The following is a 25,313-nucleotide window of genomic DNA, read 5'->3' as shown; positions in this document are numbered from 1 at the left end:
TCTGTCCTTTATCGAGCCCATCTTTGCATGAAATGTTCCCTATAACCATGTATAAATTTCTACTTCCCATGGGGAAGCCAGCAATAGTCTTCACTGTGCATCTTTATGGAGGTGCTGTCGTAGGGGCAGGCCCCAGCTATGACACCCACATCCTGTGTGGTCCCTGCTCATCTCCTTCCCAGACCTGGAGCTAGACTTGATTATACAGGTGACCCTCCTGTTACCAAGCCAGCCCTTCCTTGAGGAGATGGATTGAGTAATGCCATTAGTCAGCCATTCAGCAAACACTCCTGAAAGCCTGTGCTGGGCTTGGTCCCAGATAAGTGCTCATCCCTGGACTTGGGAGCCATCCTGGGATTCAAGGAGCAGATACAGAAATGGACAGTTAAGGCCTGGGGTAATGACCAGGCAGCCAGGGCAGTGATCCTTAGCTGAGACAGATGAGGAAGATTCCTTTATGTCAGGGTCAAGGGAGGGAAGGGTGTTGGGTGCAGTAGACCCAACATGGAACATCTCCCTTCCCCACCCAAAGGCACCACCCACCAAGCCGAAATGCTCTTTCTTAAATACTACTGAACACCTAGTATGTGTCAGGCGTTACTCTAGGCACTGGAGGAACTTTAATAACCAAGTAGACAAAAGTTCCTGCACACGGGGGGCTCCTATTCCAGTGGGGGATCCAGGCAAGAAGAAAATCAGAAAGTATAGGAGTGACAGATAACAATTGTGGTGGAGGAAAACATCGGGACAGGTTAGGGGTGTGGGGTACGGATGGGTGTCTCCTTTAGTTCAGAGAAAGGCCAGGCTAGAGCCTGCGAGGAGCCACATGGGCTTGCTCATAGCCCCCCAAGCCCTCCCACAAGACCCAGAAGTGACACTTGCTCCCCAGAGACTGAAGAACCTCCTGCATGGACCCAGTGTCCTCATCCAATCCCTTTCCCTGAATCAGATGACGTGGAGCTAGAGAAAGGCTTGCAGGGTGACCTGGAAACCTCCCTCCTTGGAAAAATCAGAGGATTAAGAGATGAGGGAGCCCCCTCTAAAGAGGTGGAACACTGTGAGCAGTCTCAGAGGCAGGAACAGGAGGGAGTGTGGGAGGAGGGCAGGTGGTTTGCAGCCCCAGTAGAGAAGGAGGAAGAAGGGAGAGGAGATTGGACCCAGTTGAGCAGGGAGGGTGCAGGAGGGGAGCCCAGCTCAGCCCAGTGTTGGATGACCCAGCTGTCTCTGTGTCAAGCGAGCACTCTGTCCACCAGGTGTGTAAGGCCAGGATTTCCAAGGAGACTGAGGCACCTTCCATCCCTGACATCCATCATTCATCCCGTGCTTCGGGTCTTGCAGGTCCAGCACTCGAAGGAGATGCCCTCTGCCTATGACCTGCACGTGCTGACCACGATCCCAGGACTCAGTTACCGGCACTACAGCATCCGGCCCAGCAGGAGTTCCCAGGAGGAAACTGGGGAGCCTGAGCCCTTTGTGGCCAAAACCACGCAGTTTGGAGGCCGACTCAGGAGATACGGTGGGCAGGTGGGCGGGAGCCTGGTGCCTGTGAAAAATGACTGCTACATCGTCTTCCTGGACCTGGACACCAACCTGATGCACAGCATCTGGGAGAGGTGAGGTGCAATCATCGCTGCCTCTGAGGCCAGGAGGACCCTGGGACCTGGGCATGTGATGCCCTACTTGGATCTCCATCTCCTCAGCCAAGGGCGAGGGTGTGATGGTGGTGAAGCTCCCTGTAGTGCATCGAGCTCTATTTCTAAGTGTGTGAGTCTAGGCCAGGACACAGAAGCAGCCAGGACCTACAGGATCCAGCAGAGGTGGTCAGGGGGAGAGTGCGGGGAGCAGCAGAAATGGGGTGCAGCCCCAGAACTTCTGAGTCTCCCTGGTCAGGCTGGGAAAGGTGCAGTCAGCACTGTGGACTTAGGCTCTATCATCGCTCAGGCCCCACGCATCTTTCACCTTGATCAAGCCCTGGTTGACTCGAACCTCCTTTCTGTCTCTCGGGACTGGCCTACACTGACGTATCATGCAATGAGATTATACCATATGGGGTTCTTGGCAGGCTGCCTTCTTTCAATTGTCCAAGTTTCCAACTTTCAGGCACGTTGCAGGGTCAATGAGACCCCTCATTCTTCCTGCAGACACAATAATATCTGTTGTACAGATAGACCACTTTCATCTTGTTGAAGGGTCTCTGTTCATCCCTGGTTCCTGGCTGGCATCTCCATGGAGCCTCTGTGAGCCTGGTTCCAGCATGAGGATGGCATGTTTTCCGTCATGATGACACGGCTTTCTCTTTCCTCTGTTTGCAGGCGGAGTAACCGAAAGGTATACATGACCCAGCAGTTCATGGAGTATCATGCAAACAGTGATGTCTGGCAAGGCCCCGTTTCAGACAATTATGTGTTCACACCCAGTGGTAGAGCAGAGCCAGCGTGGGAGGCTGTGAGGATGGAGATCGTGGAGGGGCCGCTGGTGACTGAGATCCGGCAGTACTTCTACAGGTGAGGGCGGCCCCCTGGTTGTGCTCAGCACATGGAGGTGCTCACAGGGAGATGAATGGGGAAATGAGGGCCCGTCATGCTTCAGACACCCAGCTCCTGGACCTGGGCTTGGCATATGGTCCTTTCTCCATGGAAGCTCGATGAAGTCATGAGCTGCTCCACTCTGCAGTCCAGTCTCTGCAGTCCTGCTCTGCTTGCCTGCACTGTGTCACCTCGGTGGTATAAGTCCAGAGGCGGGACAGGAGCCCATGGTGACAGTGACCAATGCAGGACAGCAGTTCTTGTGTTTTCATTAGCAGGACAGACAGAGCCCCCAGGCGTGGCTGAGTGCCCAGAACCTTCAGGGAACGGGGTCCCTCTTGTTCTATTGCCCAAGCAGTCTCCCCACCCTGCTGGCTGCAAGAAGGATGGAGGGAGGGAAACAGAAGGAGAGGAAGGAAAGAATAAGGGAGGTACATCCAGAAGGCACCCTAGGCTTGACCTACCTCTCCTGCTTCTCCTCCAGGGAGGTGAACGACGGTGAGCCCACGTTCACCATCTACTCCCGGCTGGCCCGTGGATCCCAGGGCTCTGATGGAGTGCTGCTCTGCCATCGCATAGAGCAGGAGTACCGGGTGGGCCCCTTGGAGCTGAACCGCGAGGCCATCCTGAGGACAAGCACCAGCCTGAACACGGGGCAGGTCCTCTACTCGGACAACAATGGCTACCAGATGCAGCGCAGGCCGTACAGGAACTACAAGAACAACACCATTGCTCGGGTATGCCCTGAGCTGTCCTGGAGTGTGGCTGCTGTAGACCCAATCTTGATGGCCAATTTCTAGAAAGCAGGAGAGTCCCCTTAGGGCCAGAGCCTCTCCAGAGCCCCGCTGCCCTGAGTCTGCCCCTAAGGCCTGTGGCCAGGCTTGTTCAGACCAGGTGTCAGAGCTCTCGGGCCACTGCAGATGAGCTGTGTCCCTGACCATGGATGAGCTGTGTCCCTGAGGTCTGTGTGCACCGGGGGCCCTCCTCGGTCAGATGGATGACCGACTGGGGGTTGCTTGAGGATTAAGCACGTGGTGCCTGTCTAGGCCTGAATAGGGTGTGACTCTCCTTGGCTGCTCAGAGGTGAGCCTCAGCCTGTCTTCCAGGGAGAGCGGATCAGGGGCTGAACTCCAAAATCAATCAGCTCCCAGGGCCTCGCCCTGCAGAAGCATGACCTTGGGCGAGTCCCTGGGTGTCCCTGGGCCTCGGTGCTCTCCTGGGAAGAGAGCGACATCCCCTTGAGCTGTGCTGAGGCCTGGGATGATCAGGGGCAGCACCACGCTGGGTGCCTCCTGAGCCTTCCTCTAGTCAGTTGTCTCTCCTTCCAGAGGGACCTGGAGAAGGGGTGTGGTTCCTCCCTGCTCTGTCTTCCTTGAGCTTCTGTCAGTTCATCTCTACAGCTGGTCTTCACACACTGTGCCCTGGGCTCCAGAGGGTCCAGGGCTACCAGCCCCGGACCTCTTCCTCCAAAACAGGAAAGGGCAGGGCTGTGTGAGTGTTTTCGAACCCAGACACCAACCTCTCTCTATTTGGCAACCCCTGGCTGGAGGCCATCTCAGGCTGGACTGGCACAAATGCCTCATTGTCTCCCTGCACCACGGGGACCTTTTGGGCACATTTCATATATGGGGAAACTGAGGCTTGGGCAAGCTGGGTCCCCCAGGGCATAGGGCCAGGAAGCAGTGGAACTGAATTTGAATCCAAATGTGTCCATCTCACAAGTCAGAGCCCCTCCCATCAGTATTGTGCCACCCTGGGCTGCTGCTGTGCCCATGCAGGAGGCTGCCTGGGATCAGAGGAAGACCCTGGACCTGCTGGCTGGCCTGGCCCACTGCCCCCACCACCAGCCTGCCAATATTTCTGTCCGCAGAATTACTACCCCATGGTGCAATCAGCCTTCATCCAGGACAGACGAAGCAGGCTGGTGCTGCTGTCCAATCAGGCACATGGCGTCTCCAGCCAGAGGAACGGGCAGGTGGAGGTAGGAGGAGGCCCCGCTGGTCACTCTCCGGGATCCCAAGGCCCAGGCAGGCCTGGTCAGACAGTTGTCCCCTGCAGGTCATGCTCCACCGGCGGCTGTGGAACAATGACGAGTGGGCCCTCGACAACGACCTCACACTGAACGACTCCTCAGTCATCCACCCAGTGCTCTGGCTCCTTCTGGGATCCAGGACCCTCACCAGTGACCTACGCCAGAGGAGCGGGCTGGCGCTGCAGCACCAGCCTGTCGTGATGCTCAGAGAGAGGAACGGTGAGGTGGGGGGTCCTTTCACTTCACCCCCCATCACTGCCCTCAGGGGAGCCCACCTTTCCAGGGATGGGGCTGAGCTCATATTGATAGCTCAGGGTGAATGATGTTGATTTGTGATCTTGAAGAAGAAGATTTAGCTTTGGGATCAGGGCCCAGGCTTGATCACTCAGAACTTTTGTGTGGCAATAGTTTTATTACACTGGAAAATGACAGAGAAAGTGTCTGACATAGACGTCAGGAGGAGGAGGGGGAGAACCTTTTATCAAGGGCTTATATACTTTTACCAGACCCACTCCCACAACAGACAACCTAAATTAACAAGGTTAGAATTACCCAGAATTTCCCTGGTGGCTCAGATGGTAAAGCATCTGCCTACAACGTGGGAGACCCGGGTTCGCTCCCTGGGTTGGGAAGATCTTCTGGAGAATGAAATGGCAACACACTCCAGTATTCTTGCCTGGAAAATCCCATGGATGGAGGAGGCTGTTTGTTAGGCTACAGTCCATGCGGTTGCAAAGAGTCAGACAGGACTGAGTGACTTCACTTTCACTTTCACCAGACCCACTACCACAAGTAAGTTTTAAGATAAGATTAGTCAGAAGGGACAGATGGTGACTACAGCCATGAAATTAAAAGATGCTTACTCCATGGAAGAAAAGGTATGACCAACCTAGATAGCATATTCAAAACCAGAGACATTACTTTGCCAACAAAGGTCCATCTAGTCAAGGCTATGGTTTTTCCTGTGGTCATGTATGGATGTGAGAGTTGGACTGTGAAGAAGGCTGAGCGCCGAAGAATTGATGTTTTTGAACCATGGTGTTGGAGAAGACTCTTGAGAGTCCCTTGGACTGCAAGGACATCCAACCAGTCCATTCTGAAGGAGATCAGCCCTGGGATTTCTTTGGAAGGAATGATGCTAAAGCTGAAACTCCAGTACTTTGGTCACCTCATGTGAAGAGTTGACTCATTGGAAAAGACTCGGATGCTGGGAGGGATTGTGGGCAGGAGGAGAAGGGGATGACAGAGGATGAGATGGCTGGATGGCATCACTGACTTGATGAACATTGAGTCTGAGTGAACTCCGGGAGTTGGTGATGCACCGGGAGGCCTGGCGTGCTGCAATTCATGGGGTTGCAGAGTCGGACACGACTGAGCAACTGAACTGAACTGAACTTGTTAAGAAGGAGAAACATGTCCTGGAGCAGGATACTTTTTTATTATATTATAGTTAGTACAGAGTTTAAAGGAAAACATACTCTTGAGCAAGATAAGCTGTTTTGTTTTGTAATCATTAGCTCTGGGCTTAAAGAGAGTTAGTCTTAAAGATTGTTGTCATAACACCTCAGAGTCTCAGTAAAAACCTCTTTTGTGTCTAAGACAAAAGTGAAAGTGAAGTCGCTCAGTCATGTCCGACTCTTTGCAACCCCATGTACTGTAGTCTACCAGGCTCTCCGTCCATGGGATTTTCCAGGCAAGAATACTGGAGTGGGTTGCCATTTCCTTCTCCAGGAGATCTTCCCAACCCAGGGATTGAACCCAGGTCTCCTGCATTGCAGGCAGATGCTTTACCGCCTGAGCCACCAGGGAAGTCAAAGACAAAGAAATGTAGAAAAAAAATGTCTGTCCCTTTCTTCTCCTTGAGGGCTTTGGACTGCTTATCAATCTACCTAAAGATTAAGTCTCTCAGTACCTGCCAGGATCTGGGCTACTTCGGGGTAGGAAGGGACCAGAGTCCTCACATCCAGGCCCCTCATTTTAAATGTGGGCAACCTGAGGTGCACAGAGGTTCAGTGACTCCTTCAAGGTCATACAGCTAGTAGGTTCACAGCCGGGACTTACTGCAATGCCCTCCTTACCTCTGTTCCCTCAATCTCCTCTATTTCCTTCTCTGAGCACACTTCCTACTTCCTCCTATAACATATGTCACATTCAGGTCTGGTTGCTCAGCATTTAAAAGACCGGCTTTGTCTGAATTAAGTGCATTGTCACCAAGTGAGGGTGAGTCTATTCTATGTCCTGATCTGCAGGTTTTATGAGTTGCCTCTCCCGAGGCTTCTGTAAATTTCCTTCACTACAGTTGGGTAGCACAGCTAAATAGTTGAACATGAAATAGTTTAAACAATGAGTGCATTTGAAAGTATTTGAAGATGCTACTATAGAGAATCCTTTAAATTTTATAGACATAAACACAAAGTGTGTATTTGTCCATTCTCTCTACAGGCATACCTCAACATATATGCATTTCTTTTCTTTTTTTTTTTCTTTTTTTTTTTGAGCATTGAAGATACTGCATTGTTTACAAATTGAAGGTTTGCTGCAAATTGCATGCAGCATGTTCATCTGCACAGCTCGTTCAACAGCATTTGCTCAGTTCACTTCAATGTATCACATTTTACTATTTCCCACAATATTCAAATATTTTTCATTATTACTATAATTGCCATAGGATTAGTGATCTTTGTCATTGTTCTTGCAGAAAGATTGCTAATCACTGAAGTCTCACCTGAGGTAACCTTTTTTTAACAAGAAAGCTTTTAAAATCTAATGTATATATAAACTGTTTCTCTTAGACATAATGCTACTGCACACAGTAGATTATAGTAAAGTGTAAACATAAATTTTATATGCACTATGAAACCAAGATACTCCTGTCTGGCTTTATTACAATATTTGACTTATTTCAGTGGATGGAGTCAAACCCACATTAATTCCAAATTTTGTCTGTAATCCTTAACCTGCTTTCTATTTCTCATCACTTGCAGAAGTTTTGATGAGGGCGTGATTTTAGGTTTTCCCTGTTTGAGATTTAGGCTAGACTTCCACAAGGCATTAGCAAGAAGGCGGGTGGTGGCTGACTCATTCACTGAGCATTTGCTGAGTGCCTGACATACGCTGCAGACTGTTACTGCACTTGACCCAGCTCTTGTCCTGAAGGATTTCTCAGGGGCTCTACTGGGGAACAAGTCATGGGGATCCAACTTCAGGGTGAAGAGGGATTAGAGGTCACGAGAGACCTGATGTCTGTATGTTTGGTGGAGTTTGCAACCCCAGACCAGGTGGCGTACAGTGATCAACTTCAAGAGATAACAGTTGATGTTCTCTTGTTTGGAAGTAAAGAGACTGAAGCGGTAGGTACTTGGGGCGGATGTGGGGAAGCAAGTGGAATGGAAGGATGAGCTGGACAAGAGGCTGGGGCAGGAGGGAGACAGGGTAGCTCTGGGCCTCTTGGGAGCAGGTGGTCATGTCCATCTCTTCCGGCACTGTCAGGAGCTGCCTACCCAGCCACGCCTGTGTCCAGGGGCAGATTCCGAGGAGAGGGACGGGTTTGGCCAGCTGGGCTGGGACTGCTCCTGTGTCAGCCAGTGGTTCCTTTCTGGCAGCAGAGAGGATGTTGCCGTGGTGAGAAAGCTCCATGGCTGGGGTCAGCTCCATCCATGGTCCCGTCCATGGCTGTGGCCAGCTCCATCCACGGTCCCGTCCGTGGCTGTGGCCAGCTCCATCCACGGTCCCGTCCATGGCTGTGGCCAGCTCCATCCACGGTCCCGTCCGTGGCTGTGGCCAGCTCCATCCACGGTCCCGTCCATGGCTGTGGCCAGCTCCACCCCAGGTTCAGCCCTGGGCTCTTCCACCTGCACAGAGAGAAACCAAAGGTGCTGAGACGGGGCCAGAGGAGCCTTTATTCTGGGGCAGACGCACCTGAGGGAAGGGTAGCGTGTATTGCTTCCTCGCGGGCTGGGCCCTTCATGCGCTATCCACCCTCTCTTTCCGTCACCTGCGCTTCTCTGTCTTCAGATCTTGTTTCTCCTCATGTCTGGGAGGTGGCTTTGAACAACTCTGGGACCAAAGGAACTGAGACGCCTGTGTCAAGGGCAGAAATCCCAGGAAAGGCTCTGATTGGCCCTGATCGAATCACGTGACCCAAGCCTGACCAATCACTGAGTCCTGGGAACTGGAAAGAGATGGCGGCTCCAGCTGGAGCCCAGAGTTGAACAAAGCATCTCCTGGGAGAGGAGGGCTGAGTCCCTCTGGGCAGAGGCAGCGATAGATGACAGCACGGGAGTTGGCGTCTGAGACCTTGTTCACAGAGCAGGTCTCTGTGTGAACTCGCTGCAAGTTCTGGAAGAAATGGCGTCTTCTCTCTTGGCCCATCTCCCTGTTTGCAGTTTGAACGGGCTGGACCAGAGATTCAAGGCAGGCTGGGGCTTTTGCACCAACAGGTCCTTCAGGCTGCCTGCCGTGTGGGCCACAGGTGGGAGGGAGTGAGATCAGATGAAGTGGGGGACTTAGTGTGGCAAGCTGTGAGTGTCAGGAGGAGAGTTGGGCCCAAAGCCTCTCCTTGTTGTCCATCTGCCTTTCAGAGATTGCCCCGCGTGGCTCAGGCTCCAGGCAGCAAGAGGCTGTGACGCTGCCCCCAAGCGTCCACCTGCAGATCCTCAGCATCCCCGGCTGGAAGTACAGCTCAAACCACACAGAGCACCTGCGGACTCTCCAGAAAGGTGCGGCAGGTGTTCAGATGTCCAGACTCACTCCTGCCTCCACATGTCAGCCCGGTCCCCCAGCCCGTCACTGGACAGAGGGGCTCTCCTCAGAGTCGTCCAGGCTCTGTGAAGTCCTGATTCTTCCAGGGTCTTCTCCTGGGGCGTCAGACACCGTTGTCCTGCCTGTATTTTGGGCTCAGGCATGACTTTGATGAGGTTCCGTTCAAGCCTTGAAAAATGATTCTAATGTCAAGCACTGCGGATTAAGCCATGGATGACACAGGAAACATCCCTGGGCTCGGTGGGCCCCTATCTACAGAGGGAAGCAGGCAATTCATCAGAGAGCAATGACAGTGATCCAAGGAAGGTCCTAGCTGGGCATCACTGAGGGCTTCCTGGTGGAGGTAACAGCTTCCTGAAACGAATAGGTGCTGTACCCCTTACCTGCCCCTTTAGGCTCTGAGCAGTTCCAGGGCAGGGCTGACCATGCCCCTGCCACTGCTGTGTCCCCAAAGCTGCACTCAGGGCCTAGGGTGTTCCCATATAAGTGTCAGCCCAATTAAGAAGGAGGAACAGAAAGAAGTCAAGCCCAGATGTTACCTTTGTGCCTGATAAACTAGATCTTTGAAAGACGGGCTCACGCCTGCAGCCACATGGCTTCCTGACCCTGACCTCCAGCATCCCTGCACCACTGCCCACCTGACACATCTGACGGGGTGGACGGGGTTCCCAGCAGCAGCAGAGCACTTGGCTCCAACGTGTGCGTGTGTGTCTGTATGTCTGTCTGTGTGTCTGTGTGTGTGTGAGTGTATGACCAAGCCACTGAGAAAGCACCTCCTAGAGGCTGCTTGTACTGAATGAAGTAAAGGAGACATGGGCTGGGCCAAGCAAGACCCTCTTCCCAGGGAGTGAGTAAGAAGCTGAGCGAGGGGAGCACTGGGGATGGCAGGAGGGCAGCCTGCCTCCCCAGGAACAAACTACCCCCGTATCATCATCACCTGCATCACCATTGCCATCATCTCCAGCATCATTTTCCAGTGGCAGAAATCCTTCCCTGATTCTCGAGCTCCAGTCCCTAAACCCATCACCTGAATGGAGACAGAGACTTTGCAGACCTCTTATGCTGCAGTAACAAGGAGCCCACATGCTCTCTGTCTTCACACAGCACAGTTCATTTCGACCCCTTGCTCTGTGGGATCAGCAGGGTGGCCCTTCTCATTTGTTCTCCAACGTCCAGAGATGGAGGCTCTATTATGACACGTTTCCTAGGTCTTGGCGGCAATGAGCTGACACATTACCTTTGCAATGTTGACTCATCTTCAGGGTTACAAGGCTGCACTCCCCTTCACAGGGGAAGGGCAGGGAGAATCTTCCAGAGAACAGGAGGCTGGAGGGACAGGCCCAATGAGAACCTCACCAGTGAATAAGAACAAAGTCTTGCAGACTTCAGCAACGGCCCCAGTGTGGGCGGTGGGGGGCAGTAGCTTTGGCTGCACGTGGGGTGGATCCTCCCCCCTCCTTCTTTATGCACACTGGCTGTGTGTCTGGGCAAGTGCCTACCCCTCTCTGAGCCTTGTTTGGCTCATCTGCGAAGTGGGGCTGTGTTAGCTGCCTCCGAGGGAGGGGGAAGATGTGAAAGGGAGGTGAGAGTGTAAAAAGCCAGGCCAAGACTGTCCTCATCCCACCTTCCTTCTGTCCCCAAGATGGAAAGCACGAGGCCAAGGCAGACCTCCGCCGTGTCCTGCTGCGGCTCCAGCACCTGCATGAGGTGGACCAGGACCCCGTGCTGTCTCGGCCTGTGACGGTGAACCTGCAGGTCACCTGCCCCTCCCGTGTCCCGCTCCGACATCACTGAATCAGGCTCCCAGGAGGAGGCACCCTTGGGAGACAAACCCTGGTGACTGGGTGTTTGCTGGGGCAGCCCCACCTGCCTGCCACCTGCTGGGAGTGCTGATCCAGCTCGGCCCTGGGGGGTCAGCTCCCCCCAGCCTCAGTTCCTCATCTGTAAAATGGGACTGCCCCGCCTCCCGCAGGGACTTGCACTACAATGAATGTGGGGGATCCTGGGCCCTGGGCCCTGGTGTGGCCACCCTTCTTCGTCGGGTTCTCTGCTCAGATCTGTGGTCCAAGTGCTCACCCCTCCCTGTGCTCTGTCCTGCAGTCTGTGCTGCGGGGACTGGGCTCCATGGTGTCCGTGGAGGAGCGCTCACTCACAGGGACCTGGGACGTGAGCAAGATGCATCGCTGGACCTGGAGCACGCAGGACCCTCACGGCCACAGAGGTTCGGATACCCTGGTCCTGACCCCGCCTCGGGTAGCCAGCCTGACCCCCAGACAGACTCCAGCTCTTCCCCTAAGGCCTGTGTGACCTGGAGCTGGCCGTCCTTCTCTGGGTCTCAGTCTTCCTGAATCAGCCACAGAAGGTTATAAACTCTAGGCTTCAGGTCAGTCTCCACGTGCCAGAGCTCCAGATAGGTTGTGTGTGTGTATGTGTGTGTGTGTGTGCATGCACTTGTGCGTCCAAGACCACAACCCTCTGCGGCCTTGAGTGAGCCCCAAACTTTAGGTGCACCCCCAGGTGTTCTGACGGTTGCCCTGCTGTGCATTATGCTGCACACACACAGACTGCTTCTTGCCTGGAAATATTTGCCTCTGCTGTTCCTTCTGCCTGGAAAGCCCTTGTCCCTTTATCTGGGCCTCCCCTGACTCACGCACCAGGTCCAAGGCTGAGTCAGGAGCCTCCCTTGCTCTCCCCTCTCCCTCACTTTGCTCTGTCCCATTTATCTCCTTTTTTGTCTACTGCACACAGCATAGTCTGGCTGCATAGGTAGACACTTAGTCAATGTATGATAGACAGATGGATAAAGGGATGGTTTGATAGAAAAAAAGATGGAAGGAAGGAAAAAAAGTAGATGGATGATGGACAGGTCAATGGTTGAGTGATGGATGGATGGAAAGAGGAAGGAAGGAAGGAAGGAAAGAGAATGCATGAAAGATGAATGAAAGGAGGGAAAATGGACAGAACATGGACTGTTCTAGGGACATTGGTTGAACAGATAGATAGGAGGATGCAGGATGGAGGGCCGTATGAAAAGATGGAAGAGTGTGTGGTGGATGGTTGGATGTTTGTATGGATGGATGGATAGAGGGATGGATGCAGAAGCAAGTTTCATCCCAAGGAGGAAGCCTAAACCCCAGGGTGTGTCTAAGGACAGCCCATTGAGATCAAGGGCAGGGCCCCCTCATGGCCTCAGTGAGAAGGCTCTTATGCACATATATGGGGCCACAACCCATGGAGAAACAAGACCAAGCAGGCCCAGAGCCCCCAGTACATGCCTTGACTGTGCTGTGCCCTCAGAGGAGGCCAGAAATGAGAGGCCCCCCGGCAGTGCAGTCCTGTCAAGAGGGGTCAGCTGAGGGCTGTATCCACAGTGGGAGCCACAGACGCAGCAGGAGCCGTGTTGCCAGAGGGATGCTGGGAGGAGGGGACCTGGGGAAGCAGGTGGTCCAGAGGCCATGCTGGACTGACCCTTTCTGCTCCCAGGCAACTCCAGTCAGCCCTCGCCACCGCCAAGAGGCCCCGAGGTCACCATCTACCCAAAGGAGATCCGGACGTTCTTCATTCACTTTCAAGAGTAGTGAGCCCTTGGCAGATTCTTGGTCCCAGGACACAGGAAAGCAGCCTACAGGGATGAGGGGAAAGCTGCCAATCTGGTGGGCTAACGGCAGAAAATGGATGGATGGGGGGTGTTCTGACTTCTTAAATAAAATTGCATTAAGGACCTGTGTCTTCCCCTGCCCACTGGAGCCAGCCCTCTCTCTCCTCTCCTATCATAGACAGTAGCTTCACACACGCTCACACTCAGGCTTCACTTGCAAGAGTCAAAGCCATGAAGTTCTCCCAAAGACAGAAGGAAATAATCCACAGTGATACCAAAATGCATCTGCCTGCATCCTGCCAGATCTCAGCAAGTCCACTAGTGTTAACACTGGCCCTGCTGTGTCCTGGGCACCTTCATGGGCTCATCGCGGGGTGGAGATGCCCCTGCTGTGGAGGGATATGCCTAAGATATACGGGAGGGAGCTTCAGCACTGGCCTACTGACCCGGATGTGTGATGCCAAGCTCTGTGTCCAGTCTCATACTCTTGCCCTGGCCCCTGGGCACACCTGCCCTACAGGAAGTTCCTACAGCTCAGGCCACTGAAAGATGGAAGGAAATCATGTGGCAAGTGAAACACGGAAAACCCAGTGTAAGGATTATTAATATTAAAGATCCCACTGGGCTCATAATTTCAGGACCACGAACAGCAGCCACCTCAGGACGCTGTGTTTCTGGTGACCATTATGAGACAGAGCAGGACACGGAGGGGGTCTGGAGCTGGTGGGTACCCTCAGAAGGGTTGGCACAAGAAGGGGAGAAGAAGAGATGGCAGGAGCAGATGAACATATGAAAGCGTGTCAGTGCCATGCAGCTGTGTCCTCTGTGCCCGGGTTCTGCACTGGGGTTGCCTGCCTTGGTATGAAGCCCATTTTATGCAAGACAAGCTGAACGGGAATGGGTAGAGAGGAAGGTTCTCAAAATGTGGATGTTTGACTCTGCTCTGAGAAACTTTTCCTTCTCCCCAGCCCCCAAATGCCCTCTGTTGGGGGCAGAGCTGTCTGAACTCCCCTGCTCCCCAGGGATGCCCTATAGAGCTAGACAAAGCCCTGGAAGCCAGCTCCAAGGAGGAAAATAGAGCTGCTCCCTGTGTGATCTTGACATGAATGGAGGACTGACTTTCTGATTCAAGCTGCCTCACCCAAAGCAGGAACAATAACCTCCCCTCTGGACACTAAAGACCTTAAACTGCAGGAGTGTGGATGGACTTGAAAACCCTGCCTACCCATCTCCCAGCCCCAGAGTGAGATTAGAGGCGAGATGGCCAGGGAGAGGGAACAGGTGGAGTTATAAAGAGATGAAGCCAGAGCAGAGAGAGAGAAAGAGCCTGCAGGACCCAGCCTTGCCCTGGCTCTCCTCCCACACCATGGCCCAGGACCAGCCATCTCCCCAGCACCCTGTGCCCTCCACCCCTCCTGGAGGAAGCCCTCCAGGGTCCTCTGAGCACCTCCAAACCACCAGAGCAGATTCTCCTGTGGGCAGAGCCACCACGGCCAAGTCCTGTCTCCCCACAAGGACGTCCTGGGGGCAGCATAACTCGTGCCCCTCGCCTCCAGCACAGAGCCTGGCACAGAGTCAGGGTTCAGTGGCTGTTAACTGATGGAAACTTGAGAATGGGGTGCAGGGTAGCCTTGCAGCCTGGGGTGGGGTGGACCTGCTGTGTATGAGGAGAGTTATCTCTGTGGTCAGGCACTGGGGGAGGGGGGGTGGGTACTTACATCTCAAACAGCTTAGTATCCAAACCACCCTATGGACAGACCTACGAGTGCCCACTGTACAGGTCAGGAGCCCGGGGCTCTGAGTCAGGCTGTCAGGAGGTGTGCACTGTCCTGCTCCAGGGGTGAGGGACTCGCTCACACAGCAGGTGGAGGTGAAGTTGGGAGGAGCTGCTGAGCTGAGCTTTATATGCTGTGCTGTGGGTATCACCCATGTCATCCATGGTAGAAGGGGAACAGCCATGTCCATGACAGTTACATCCCTGAGTTCTTACCCTCAAAAGATCAAGAGGTCCTGCTTTGTTCCTGGAGCAAATCCAGCAAAGGACATAATAGACCCATGTGGACCAAACACACAGGTTAATACAGAAAGATATTCATCAGTAAGTGCTATGGAGGCTGGATGGGAGGCCCAGAAAAAATCTTTCAGAGATGAGGTGACATAAAGGGGGAACAGCACCCTGCCAGACAGGAAGTGGGGGAAGATGCTTCCCAGCAGAGGGAGCAGCACCTCAGAGCCTGAGCTGGGAAAGGGCTCGACCTGTACGGAGGCCCTGAGCCTGCAGCTGCAGTGCTTGGAGGACGGGGCTCCTTCCAGGCCGGGAGCACAGAGGCCAGGACTCAGCAGAGGAAAAGGGTCGTGAGGATGGGGGCAGTGGAGCGTCCAGCAGCTTCAGGGTGGACTGAGCAGAAGAGTGCGTGGGAGGTGAGGCCAGAAAGGCGGGGGGGGACATGTGCTGGAGGGCCCAGGTGCAGGCTTCGGGTCAGGCTCCCAGAGGGCAGACACAGGAGCTATGGAAGGCTGGAAGCTAGAGGATGCCAGGCCCTGCTGCTGTGGGGTGGATCTTGGCACTGGGTGCAGCCCAGGCAGTCTGCCCATCAGGGCATCCTGAGCCCCAGGCTGGTCACACGCCCTAGAGGACAGACAGCGACATGTCCCCAAGAACACACGGAAGTGGTGCTGGTGGGTCCATCATGCAGACTCCCACGCAGCACAGCGTAGGGTCAGGCTGCTCCTTCTCTGGAACACCCAGCACAAGTCACGCTTCACACTCTCATGATTCACTATGGCCCAGATCAGGAAGAGGTCACAGGCCACACGCCCATGTGTGACACCAGGGACAAGCTGGCGCTGCTGTGGGGTCCTGCCAGGACCATGTGTTCCCATGGTGCCCGGGCTCAGCGTGCAGTTCATGGTGCATCTCATTGGAGCTGAACACATGTGCATGGGCCCTTTTACTTGACAACACTTTGCTGCCAGGAACCAAGGTCACGTGTCCCGGAACCTCAAGTAGCCTCTTCCACTGGACCACTGGCATGGCAGAGCCTGACCCAGAAAGAGCCACTCCTGTGCTGTAGAAGGAAATGCTACCTTCTCTTGAAGTGTATTAGTCACTCAGTCATGTCTGACTCTTTGTGATCCAAAGGACGGTAGCCCACCAGGCTCCCCTGTCCATGGAATTCTCAAGACAAGAATACTGGAGTGAGTAGCCATTTCTTTCTCAAGGGGATCTTCCCTATCCAGGGATTGAACACCAGTATCCTGCAAGGCAGGCAGATTCTTTACCATCTGAGCCACCTACTGGTAAAGAACCTGTCTGCCAATGCCAGCGATATAAGCAATTCAAGTTAGATCCCTGGTTTGGATAGATACCCTAAAGAGGGCATGGCAATACACTCCAGTATTTTTGCCTGGAGAGTCCCATGGACAGACGACTGGAATCTATAGGGTCCCCAAGAATTGGACTTGACTAAAGCGATTTAGTAAGCCACCAGTGAAGGACAGCAAGCCTTGAGGCTCTTACAGAAGCTGCCCTAACTCTCTGGGGGTCCTCTGGTCTCCAGATCTGTGAGATAATACATGTCTGCTGTTTAAGACCCTCAATGGGAGGAAAGTGCAGGTCAGGTCAGGTCAGGTGGGTACCAGGGAGAGGATGGGAGAGAGAGGATGGAGACCTGCTTGGAGACCGTGTTCTCCAGATGTGTATGCTGGAGGAGAGGAAAAGGTGGCCAGAAGGGAGAGTGAGTCTCAGGTCTGGCAGCGATATTAAGAGCCACTCAGGTATTTGGGTGTCAGACAGAAGAGCCCACTCCCTTACTCCTGAGCAGGGGGTACAGAGACCCCCAGGCAATACTCTGGCCCCTGCAGGTGCATCACCACCCCCCCGTCCTCCAGGAAGGAGGCCCTGTGGTTATCATCTCACGTGCATTCCCTCATGGGCCCCAGCTCCTCTAAGGGCGTCCCATTTTACAGATGGGCTGCCGAGAAGCAGAGAGCTTAGTCTTCTTGCCAAGGTCACTAGCCCTGATCCAGATGTAACTTTGAGTTTCAGGCCTTCTTGCTCCTCCACTAGCTGTGCAACCTCGGGTTCAGTTCAGTTCAATCACTCAGTCATGTCTGACTCTTTGCAACCCCATGAATTGCAGCACGCCAGGCCTCCCTGTCCATCACCAATTCCTGGAGTTCACCTAAACTCATGTCCATCAAGTCGGTGATGCCATCCAGCCATCTCATCCTCTGTCATCCCCTTCTCCTCCTGCCCCCAACCCCTCCCAGCATCAGAGTCTTCCAATGAGTCAATTCTTCACATGAGGTGGCCAGACTATTGGGGTTTCAGCTTTAGCATCAGTCCTTCCAAAGAACACCCAGGACTGATCTCCTTTAGAATGGACTGCTTGGATCTCCTTGCAGTCCAAGGGACTCTCAAGAGTCTTCTCCAACACCAAAGTTCAAAAGCATCAGTTCTTCGGCGCTCAGCTTTCACAGTCCAACTTTGACATCCATACATGACCACTGGAAAAACCATAGCCTTGACTAGACAGACCTTTGTTGGCAAAGTAATGTCTCTGCTTTTGAATATACTATATAGGTTGGTCATAATCTTCCTTCCAAAGAGTAAGAGTCTTTTAATTTCAAGGCTAGAATCACCATCTGCAGTGATTTTGGAGCCTCCAAAAATGAAGTCTGACAAAGTTTCCACTAGTTCCCCATCTATTTCCCATGAAGTGATGGGACCAGATGCCATGATCTTCGTTTTCTGAGTGTTGAGCTTTAAGCCAACTTTTTCACTCTCTGCTTTCACATTCATCAAGAGGCTTTTTAGTTCCTCTTCACTTTCTGCCATAAGGGTGGTATCATCTGCATATCTGGGGTTATTGATATTTCTCCCAGAAATCTTGATTCCAGCTTGTGCTTCTTCCAGCCCAGCATTTCTCATGATGTACTCTGCATATAAGTTAAATAAGCAGGGTGACAATATACAGCCTTGACGTACTCCTTTTCCTATTTGGAACCAGTCTGTTGTTCCTTGTCCAGTTCTAACTGTTGCTTCCTGACCTGCATACAGATTTCTCAAGAGGCAGATCAGGTGGTCTGGTATTCCCATCTCTTTCAGAATTTTCCACAGTTTCTTGTGATCCACACATTCAAAGGCTTTGGCATAGTCAATAAAGCAGAAATAGATGTTTTTCTGGAATAATCACAATGGTGTGACCACTGACCTAGAGCCAGACATCCTAGAATGTGAAGTCAAGTGGGCCTTAGAAAGCATCACTACGAACAAAGCTAGTGGAGGTGATGGAATTCCATTTGATCTATTCCAAATCCTGAAAGATGATGCTGTGAAAGTGCTGCACTCAATATGCCAGCAAATTTAGAAAACTCAGCAGTGGCCACAGGACTGGAAAAGGTCCGTTTTCATTCCAATCCCAAAGAAAGGCAATGCTAAAGAATGCTCAAACTACCACACAATTGCACTCGTCTCACACGCTAGTAAAGTAATGCTCAAAATTCTCCAAGCCAGGCTTCAGCAATACGTGAACCGTGAACTTCCTGATGTTCAAGCTGGTTTTAGAAAAGGCAGAGGAACCAGAGATCAAATTGCCAACATCCACTGGATCATGGAAAAAGCAAGAGAGTTCCAGAAAAACATCTATTTCTGCTCTATTGACTATGCCAAAGCCTTTGACTGTGTGGATCACAAGAAACTGTGGAAAATTCTGAAAGAGATGGGAATACCAGACCACCTGATCTGCCTCTTGAGAAATTTGTATGCAGGTCAGAAGCAACAGTTAGAACTGGACATGGAACAACAGACTGGTTCCAAATAGGAAAAGGAGTTCGTCAAGGCTGTATATTGTCACCCTGTTTAACTTATATGCGGAGTACATCATGAGAAACGCTGGACTGGAAGAAACACAAGCTGGAATCAAGATTTCCGGGATAAATATCAATAACCTCAGATAGTCAGATGATACCACCCTTATGGCAGAAAGTGAAGAGGAACTAAAAAGCCTCTTGATGAAAGTGAAAGTGGAGAGTGAAAAAGTTAGCTTAAAGCTCAACATTCAGAAAATGAAGATCATGGCATCCGGTCCCATCACTTCATGGATAATAGATGGGGAAACAGTGGAAACAGTGTCAGACTTTATTTTTCTGGGCTCCAAAATCACTACAGATGGTGACTGCAGCCATGAAATTAAAAGACGCTTACTCCTTGGAAGGAAGATTATGACCAACCTAGATAGCATATTCAAAACCAGAGACATTACTGTGCCAACAACGGTTCCTCTAGTCAAGGCTATGGTTTTTCCTGTGGTCATGTATGGATGTGAGAGTTGGACTGTGAAGAAGGCTGAGCACTGAAGAATTGATGCCTTTGAACAGTGGTGTTGGAGAAGACTCTTGAGAGTCCCTTGGACTGCAAGGAGATCCATCCAGTCCATTCTAAAGGAGATCAGCCCTGGGATTTCTTCGGAAGGAATGATGCTAAAGCTGAAACTCCAGTACTTTGGCCACCTCATGTGAAGAGTTGACTCATTGGAAAAGACTCTGATGCTGGGAGGGATTGGGGGCAGGAGGAGAAGGGGACGACAGAGGATGAGATGGCTGGATGGCATCACTGACTAAATGGACGTGAGTTTGAGTGAACTCCGGGAGTTGGTGATGGACAGGGAGGCCTGGCGTGCTGCGATTCATGGGGTGGCAAAGAGTCGGACACGACTGAGCGACTGATCTGATCTGATCTGGAACTCTCTTGCTTTTTCTATGATCCAGTGGATGTTGTCAATTTGATCTCTGGTTCCTCTGCCTTTTCTAAAACCAGCTTGAACATCTGGAAGTTCATGGTTCACGTATTGCTGAAGCCTGGCTTGGAGAATTTTGAGCATTACTTTACTAGCGTGTGAGATGAGTGCAATTGTGCGGTAGTTTGAGCATTCTTTGGCATTGCAACCTCAGGTAGTCAGGTCCTATTTGTGAGAGCCGACTTTTCTCCTTAAAAGAGAGATTACAATTGCTATTGCAAGGCTCAATTTGGGGGTTTCATGTGAAGGAGAGTGTATCACAGTGGGCGTCCTGGTGGTGGCAGGCCCCACACTGAGTGTTACGTCTTGCATGGCAGTGTCAAGGAGCCAGTCCAGTGGGTTGGGGGCAGGGATGGGTAAGATGCCCACTGGGAAATACCACTGGGAGAGGCCTAAGGGAGGGGCATGAGGACTGGGGTGAGGAGATCCAGGTCCGGCCAGAGGGAAGCTGGCAGTCCCCCCAGGGGAGGCGTATTTGGGGTTTGTCTAAAGGTGGATGGTCAGGAAACCGCAGATGGGAGCAGAGTGCTGCTAGGCAGTGAGAGAGTGCCACCTGCCTGCACTGCTCAGGTGACAGCATCTGTGTGGGTGTCACTCCTGGTTTCCTTCCCACTGCATCCACCAAGGGGTGATGGCCCAGTCAGCTGGCAGGAGGCCGGGCCCTGCAGGCAGGCAGACATCCTCCTGCCCCTGAGCTGGCCGAGGAGATGGAGCCGTGGGGCTGGCTACCTCTGCTCCTGTGGTTGGGCCTGATGTGGCCCCTGGGGGCTCTTTCTGAGCCCCGACTGAGGGTCTTCGTGGTTCCCCACAGCCACATGGACGTGGGCTGGCTGCACACCATACAGGTAGGTGCCCCGAGTGACCCCTGCACACCTCTTGAAGCTGCGGGTCTTTTTCCATCTGGACTCCAGAGTGGGTTTGTGTAATGGGTTTGTGCCATAAGGAGTCTCAGCCTGGGGTCCATCACTACTCAGCTATGGACTGGCTGAGGGCTTCCCTGGTGGCTCAGATGGTAAAGAATCTGCCTACAGTGACGGAGACCCAGCTTTGATCCCTGGGTCAGGAAGTTCCCCTGGAGAATGCAATGGCAACCCACACCAATATTCTTGCCCGGAGAATTCCATGGACAGAGGAGCCTGGCAGGATACAGTCGATGGGGCCTCAAAGAGTCAGACACGATGAGCAACAAACATGGGCTGCTCTAGGCAGTGGTGAGAATGTGTCCCTGGCTGCAATGGGTGGAAGGTGTTCCTCAAATATTCCTTGAGTGAATGAATGAACCAGGGCAGAGGAAAAGAGGTCAGGACTGAATTCCATAAGTTTCTGGGGCAGGTAACTGAAATGATTACCCAGGCCTGCACAAGCTCTTTTCTGGAAGGAGGAAGGAAATAAATGCATAGGACCACTCTGTGATCGTGGATACAATACTTTCCCTGAGACGTTAATAAGTGAGTCGCTCATTTTAAAGGGAGTCATGCAGCAAGAGGCCCTGAGGCTGAGGGTTGAGTCTGGTCCCGGATCACTGGGCAGCCTCTGTGGGTGGTCACCCACCTGCATGTGGAACTGCTGATGTGTGGGGAGGCATGCTCATCACCCTCAGTTTAGAGATGGGACACTGAGGCCTGGGGTGGGGTGCTGCCCAAGTCAGCATACATCGCTGCCTTGCCCGCTCACCCCCTGCCCAAGGCTCCTTGCATTCCTTTATCAGCATCTCTGGAAACCATAGTGAGCCAGCCTGACCCAGATGGGAGCAGACAGTGCTCCATCCTGGGGACTCTCAGCCTTAGTGTGCAGTGGGAGATAGACCCAGGGAGATGCTTGAGCTGTCAGCTCCTCTCAGCCTCAGCTCTTGACACACACACTTCCCCATCATTTCATCCCAAGAAGGCCCATCAGGGTCCCTGGACCTCACTCCCAGGGCCCTGTTGTCGACTGGTGTGTCCTCCAAGGCAGGAGTGGTCAGCATGCCCCTCTGGGCTGGCCTGTGGACTTGGCTGGACTGGCACAATCCTCTGTCACGTAGAGTGTCTGTCTCCTCATGACTCTCCTCAAGGGAAGGCTCCCATCAAAGGTTGTCTGCCCGGGTCCTTCTCTCAGTGCAGGGCTCACTGTGTGTCCATCACAGAGTGGATACCAGGCTCCCTTGTCTGAGAAGCAGGGGGACCCGACTGCAGGGCCTGGACAGGCTTGGGGGGAGCGCCAGTGGCCCCCAGACACCATGTCTCCCTGGATGTTCCTCCTCGGTCCCTGGCCCACGCCCTCTGGTTTCCCCCACGGGTCTAGAGTGATGGTCTCTCCTCCTCCCCACCCCAGGAGAGCATGCAGGCTTATGTCACCAACGTCTACAACTCCGTGGTGGAGGAACTAACCCTTGAGAAGAAGCGCAGGTTCATCATAGTGGAGCAGGAATATTTCCGGCTGTGGTGGGATGGTGTCGCCTCGGACAAGCAGAAAGGCCAGGTAACGCTGCCCTCAGGGAGTCCTCACCAGGCAGATGAGAGCAGATGCCCTCGGGGTCCCAGGGACGACCCTTCAGGAAGCTCCTGGGTTGTGCTCCATGAGGCCAGGGCGGGGCTGCATAAACCAGGAGGCCACAACCCGGCGAGGCTGTGCCCAGGGTCCGTTTAGTACAGGTTTGTGGTCAGCCCCACACCCAGGGGACAGGTTTGTGTTTGATCCTGCCTTTCTTGTTTCTCCTGAATAATTGCAGCTCTGGCAGCCCAGCCAGGCACTCAGCTGGTGTGACTGGGGTCACCTCTGACACTGCGCGCTCTGGAGTGACCTGTGTCCACACCTTCTGACTTCATTTGTGGATTTGTGTGGCCCTCATGGGCACCAGAGCCCAGGACCAGCCAGGGGTGCAGGAGTCCCTGTGGATTAGCCTCCGGGGCTGATTAACTCCGTGTCACAGGGGGTCAGAGGCCCTGGTCCTTGGAGGGGCAGCCTGGGGCCAGGTCCTCCCCCCATCCCCATATGGTCACAGGTGGGGCTGGCTCTTCAGCTGCAGGTCCCACATCTGGAATCAGGAGTGACCTCCCTCTTCAGAGAGGCTGTGCCCAGAATGTGCCCAGGATGTAAGCACCTAGGGTGCTTGGGGCGTGGTCCCCTCCAGGCATCACCTGCCCTCAGAGCAGTCGCTGGCGGTGAAAGTCAGAGGCTCAGCCACCTGCTCAAGGCAGAGAACTCAGACGGTGAAGCCGGATCCACCAGGTCCGCAGAGGGGATGTGACCCTGCAGCCTGTGGAGCCGAGAGAACGAGCCTCCCATCTGATGGGCTCTGCCGCGGGCCAGGTGCTGGGCTCAGGTTTTACAGGTTACTCTACTGACTCCTCCCCGCAGCCTGCACGGTGAGGACCCTCTCCTACTGCACAGAGCTGGTCCAGGTTCAGAGAGGGCAGGCATCTGGCTCAAGGTCACACAGCTTATACCTGACAGATGGGTTCTGGGTCAGTATTGTGAATCAAAGCCTTGCTCTCTGGTGTCCACTGGGCAGTTTTTCCTTCTTTACATGGACATGCCCAGACCCAAATCACTTACTCCTACTCTCACAGTTAGGTGTGCTGGCTAAGACCTAGACAGGAAATTCAATAATATGTCCCTGGAAACTAGCAATTTTCTGTGAGTTGTGTGGGCCGAATCCCAGCTCCTGGATGGGGCCCAACATGAAGCAGGTGCACATTTGAAACAGTACACGGTAGTTGTCATTCCACATTTCTCAAATGAACGATCTGCAAAGACAGTACTTTGAGATCAGATCAAACCCACGGTCTACCAAGAGCATGGTGTGCTCAGTGGCACGGTCTCTGACTGTATTCATGCTTCCATTCTGCCCTCTTTCGTGGATATACTTTATTGTTTGCACCATGAGATCTGTGGGTTGTTAGCTCCCTAAAGTAAAAAGGAAAGTAACTCAGTCATGTCCAACTGCTTCCAATCCCATGGACTGCATCCTGCCAGTCTTCTCTCTACATGGAATTCTCCAATAAGAATATTGGAGTGGATAGCCATTCACTTCTCCAGGGGGTCTTCCCAACACAGGGATCAAACCTGAGTCTCCTGCACTGTAGGCAGATTCCCCACCATCTGAGACACTAGGGAAGCCCATGAAGGGATCAGAGTCACATCCTCATCACTGAAAGTGCATCCTACACACTGAAGCCCCAGGAAATTTCCTTCATTCCTGTGTTCTAAAATATCTGTTAGACAGACATGTGACAAATGCAATTGGAAGAGCATTCTACAAACGTACTAGCCTGAAACCATAAAAATTATGAAACAGAAATACTCAGAAAGTGTTGGAAATTAGAGGATAAACCCCAGTATTCTTGCCTGGAGAATCCCATGGACAGAGGAGCCCAGTGGGGCACAGCCCATGGAGTCGCAAAGAGTTGGACATTACTGAGAAACTGAACATGAATGCATGCACATGTTATTAATGTGAAATAGCCTGAGTTTTGATCATTATATAGCAGTGTAATTATCTTTTTCTTTCAAAAATGACCTAAACTATTCAGATAAAGGCATACAGTTGATAACTTGTACTTTCAAATGGTTTAGAAAAATCATACTGTGTGTAATGACATGGGAGAGTGTTAACAGAAAGAGGTAAAAAATATTAGCAATGAGATAATCTGGAGAAGGATTTATGGGAGTTTTTTGGTACAGTTCCTGCAAGTTTTCCATAATCTTGACATCATTCAAAAGCAAAAGCTGTGAACATATGTATCTGTGTATATGCCTGACGAAGCAGCAGCCAGGGCCAGGTGCTGTTCTCGGAGCTGGACGCAGTGCTGACCAGGACAGACAGTGTTCTGCTTTTGCAGAATAAATGAGGCTGTGGATTTTGAAGGAAGGACCATGAGATGCTATAAGCATGTGCCCAGAAAATACAACTGGCTCAGCTTGGAAGGTGTAACCTGGCCTTTTCTCTCTGCCCACTATCCCAAGGTCCGCCAGCTTGTGGCCACAGGTCGCCTGGAATTTGTCCTCGGAGGCCAGGTCATGCACGACGAGGCCGTGACCCACATTGATGACCAGATCCTCCAGCTCACAGGTTTGATTACCCTTCCCCAGATCAGGGTCCCTGTGGCCTCCTGCGGGGCTGGGACTGGGTGTCTGAGCCCTGGTGCTGGGCTCCATCTTCCCCTCTCAGCAGGAGACTGTGACCCGTCAGCACTGTGACTGCTGGCACCGTGTCCATGTCTGTGCCTGAGTGCAGGGGATGAGGGTGTGGATTCTAGACAAGCCAACCTGGCTGACTCCTGACTCTGCTAACTCCCAACCCTGTGACCCTGGCATGTGATGCAGCCTCATTAGGGCTCAGTTCCCTCCTCTGTGAAAGTGCTCAGTAGTGATGGAAGGTCTACCTCAAAAGGGTGTTATCGAGATTCCTTTCAGTTCAGTTCAGTTACTCAGTCCTGTCCGACTCTTTGCAACCCCATGAACCACAGCACACCAGGCCTCCCTGTCCATCACCAACTCCCGGAGTCCACCCAAACCCATGTCCACTGAGTCGGTGATGCCATCCAGCCATCTCATCCTCTGTCATCCCCTTCTCCTCCCGCCCTCAATCTTTCCCAGCATCAGAGTCTTTTCCA

The 25,313-nt window shown here is 52.8% G+C and overlaps 1 protein-coding gene and 1 pseudogene across 1 annotated transcript in view; both read left to right on the top strand.

Moving 5' to 3' along the window:
- Positions 1-13,105, top strand: part of LOC102401841 — a 43,252-nt pseudogene extending 30,147 nt beyond the window's left edge.
- Positions 13,106-20,423: 7,318 nt separating this feature from the next.
- LOC102396650 (epididymis-specific alpha-mannosidase) overlaps positions 20,424-25,313 on the top strand; it is a 52,123-nt gene continuing 47,233 nt past the window's right edge. Inside the window, exons 1-3 of the mRNA XM_045166264.1 lie at positions 20,424-20,561; positions 22,030-22,176; positions 24,664-24,769. Of these exons, the coding sequence (XP_045022199.1) occupies positions 20,424-20,561; positions 22,030-22,176; positions 24,664-24,769 (391 nt within the window). The remainder of the gene's footprint in view (positions 20,562-22,029; positions 22,177-24,663; positions 24,770-25,313) is intronic.

The sequence above is a fragment of the Bubalus bubalis genome, chromosome 7, assembly GCF_019923935.1.
Source record: "Bubalus bubalis isolate 160015118507 breed Murrah chromosome 7, NDDB_SH_1, whole genome shotgun sequence".
NCBI classification, from domain to species: Eukaryota; Metazoa; Chordata; class Mammalia; order Artiodactyla; family Bovidae; genus Bubalus; species Bubalus bubalis.
This window is presented reverse-complemented; position numbering and strand designations above follow the sequence as displayed.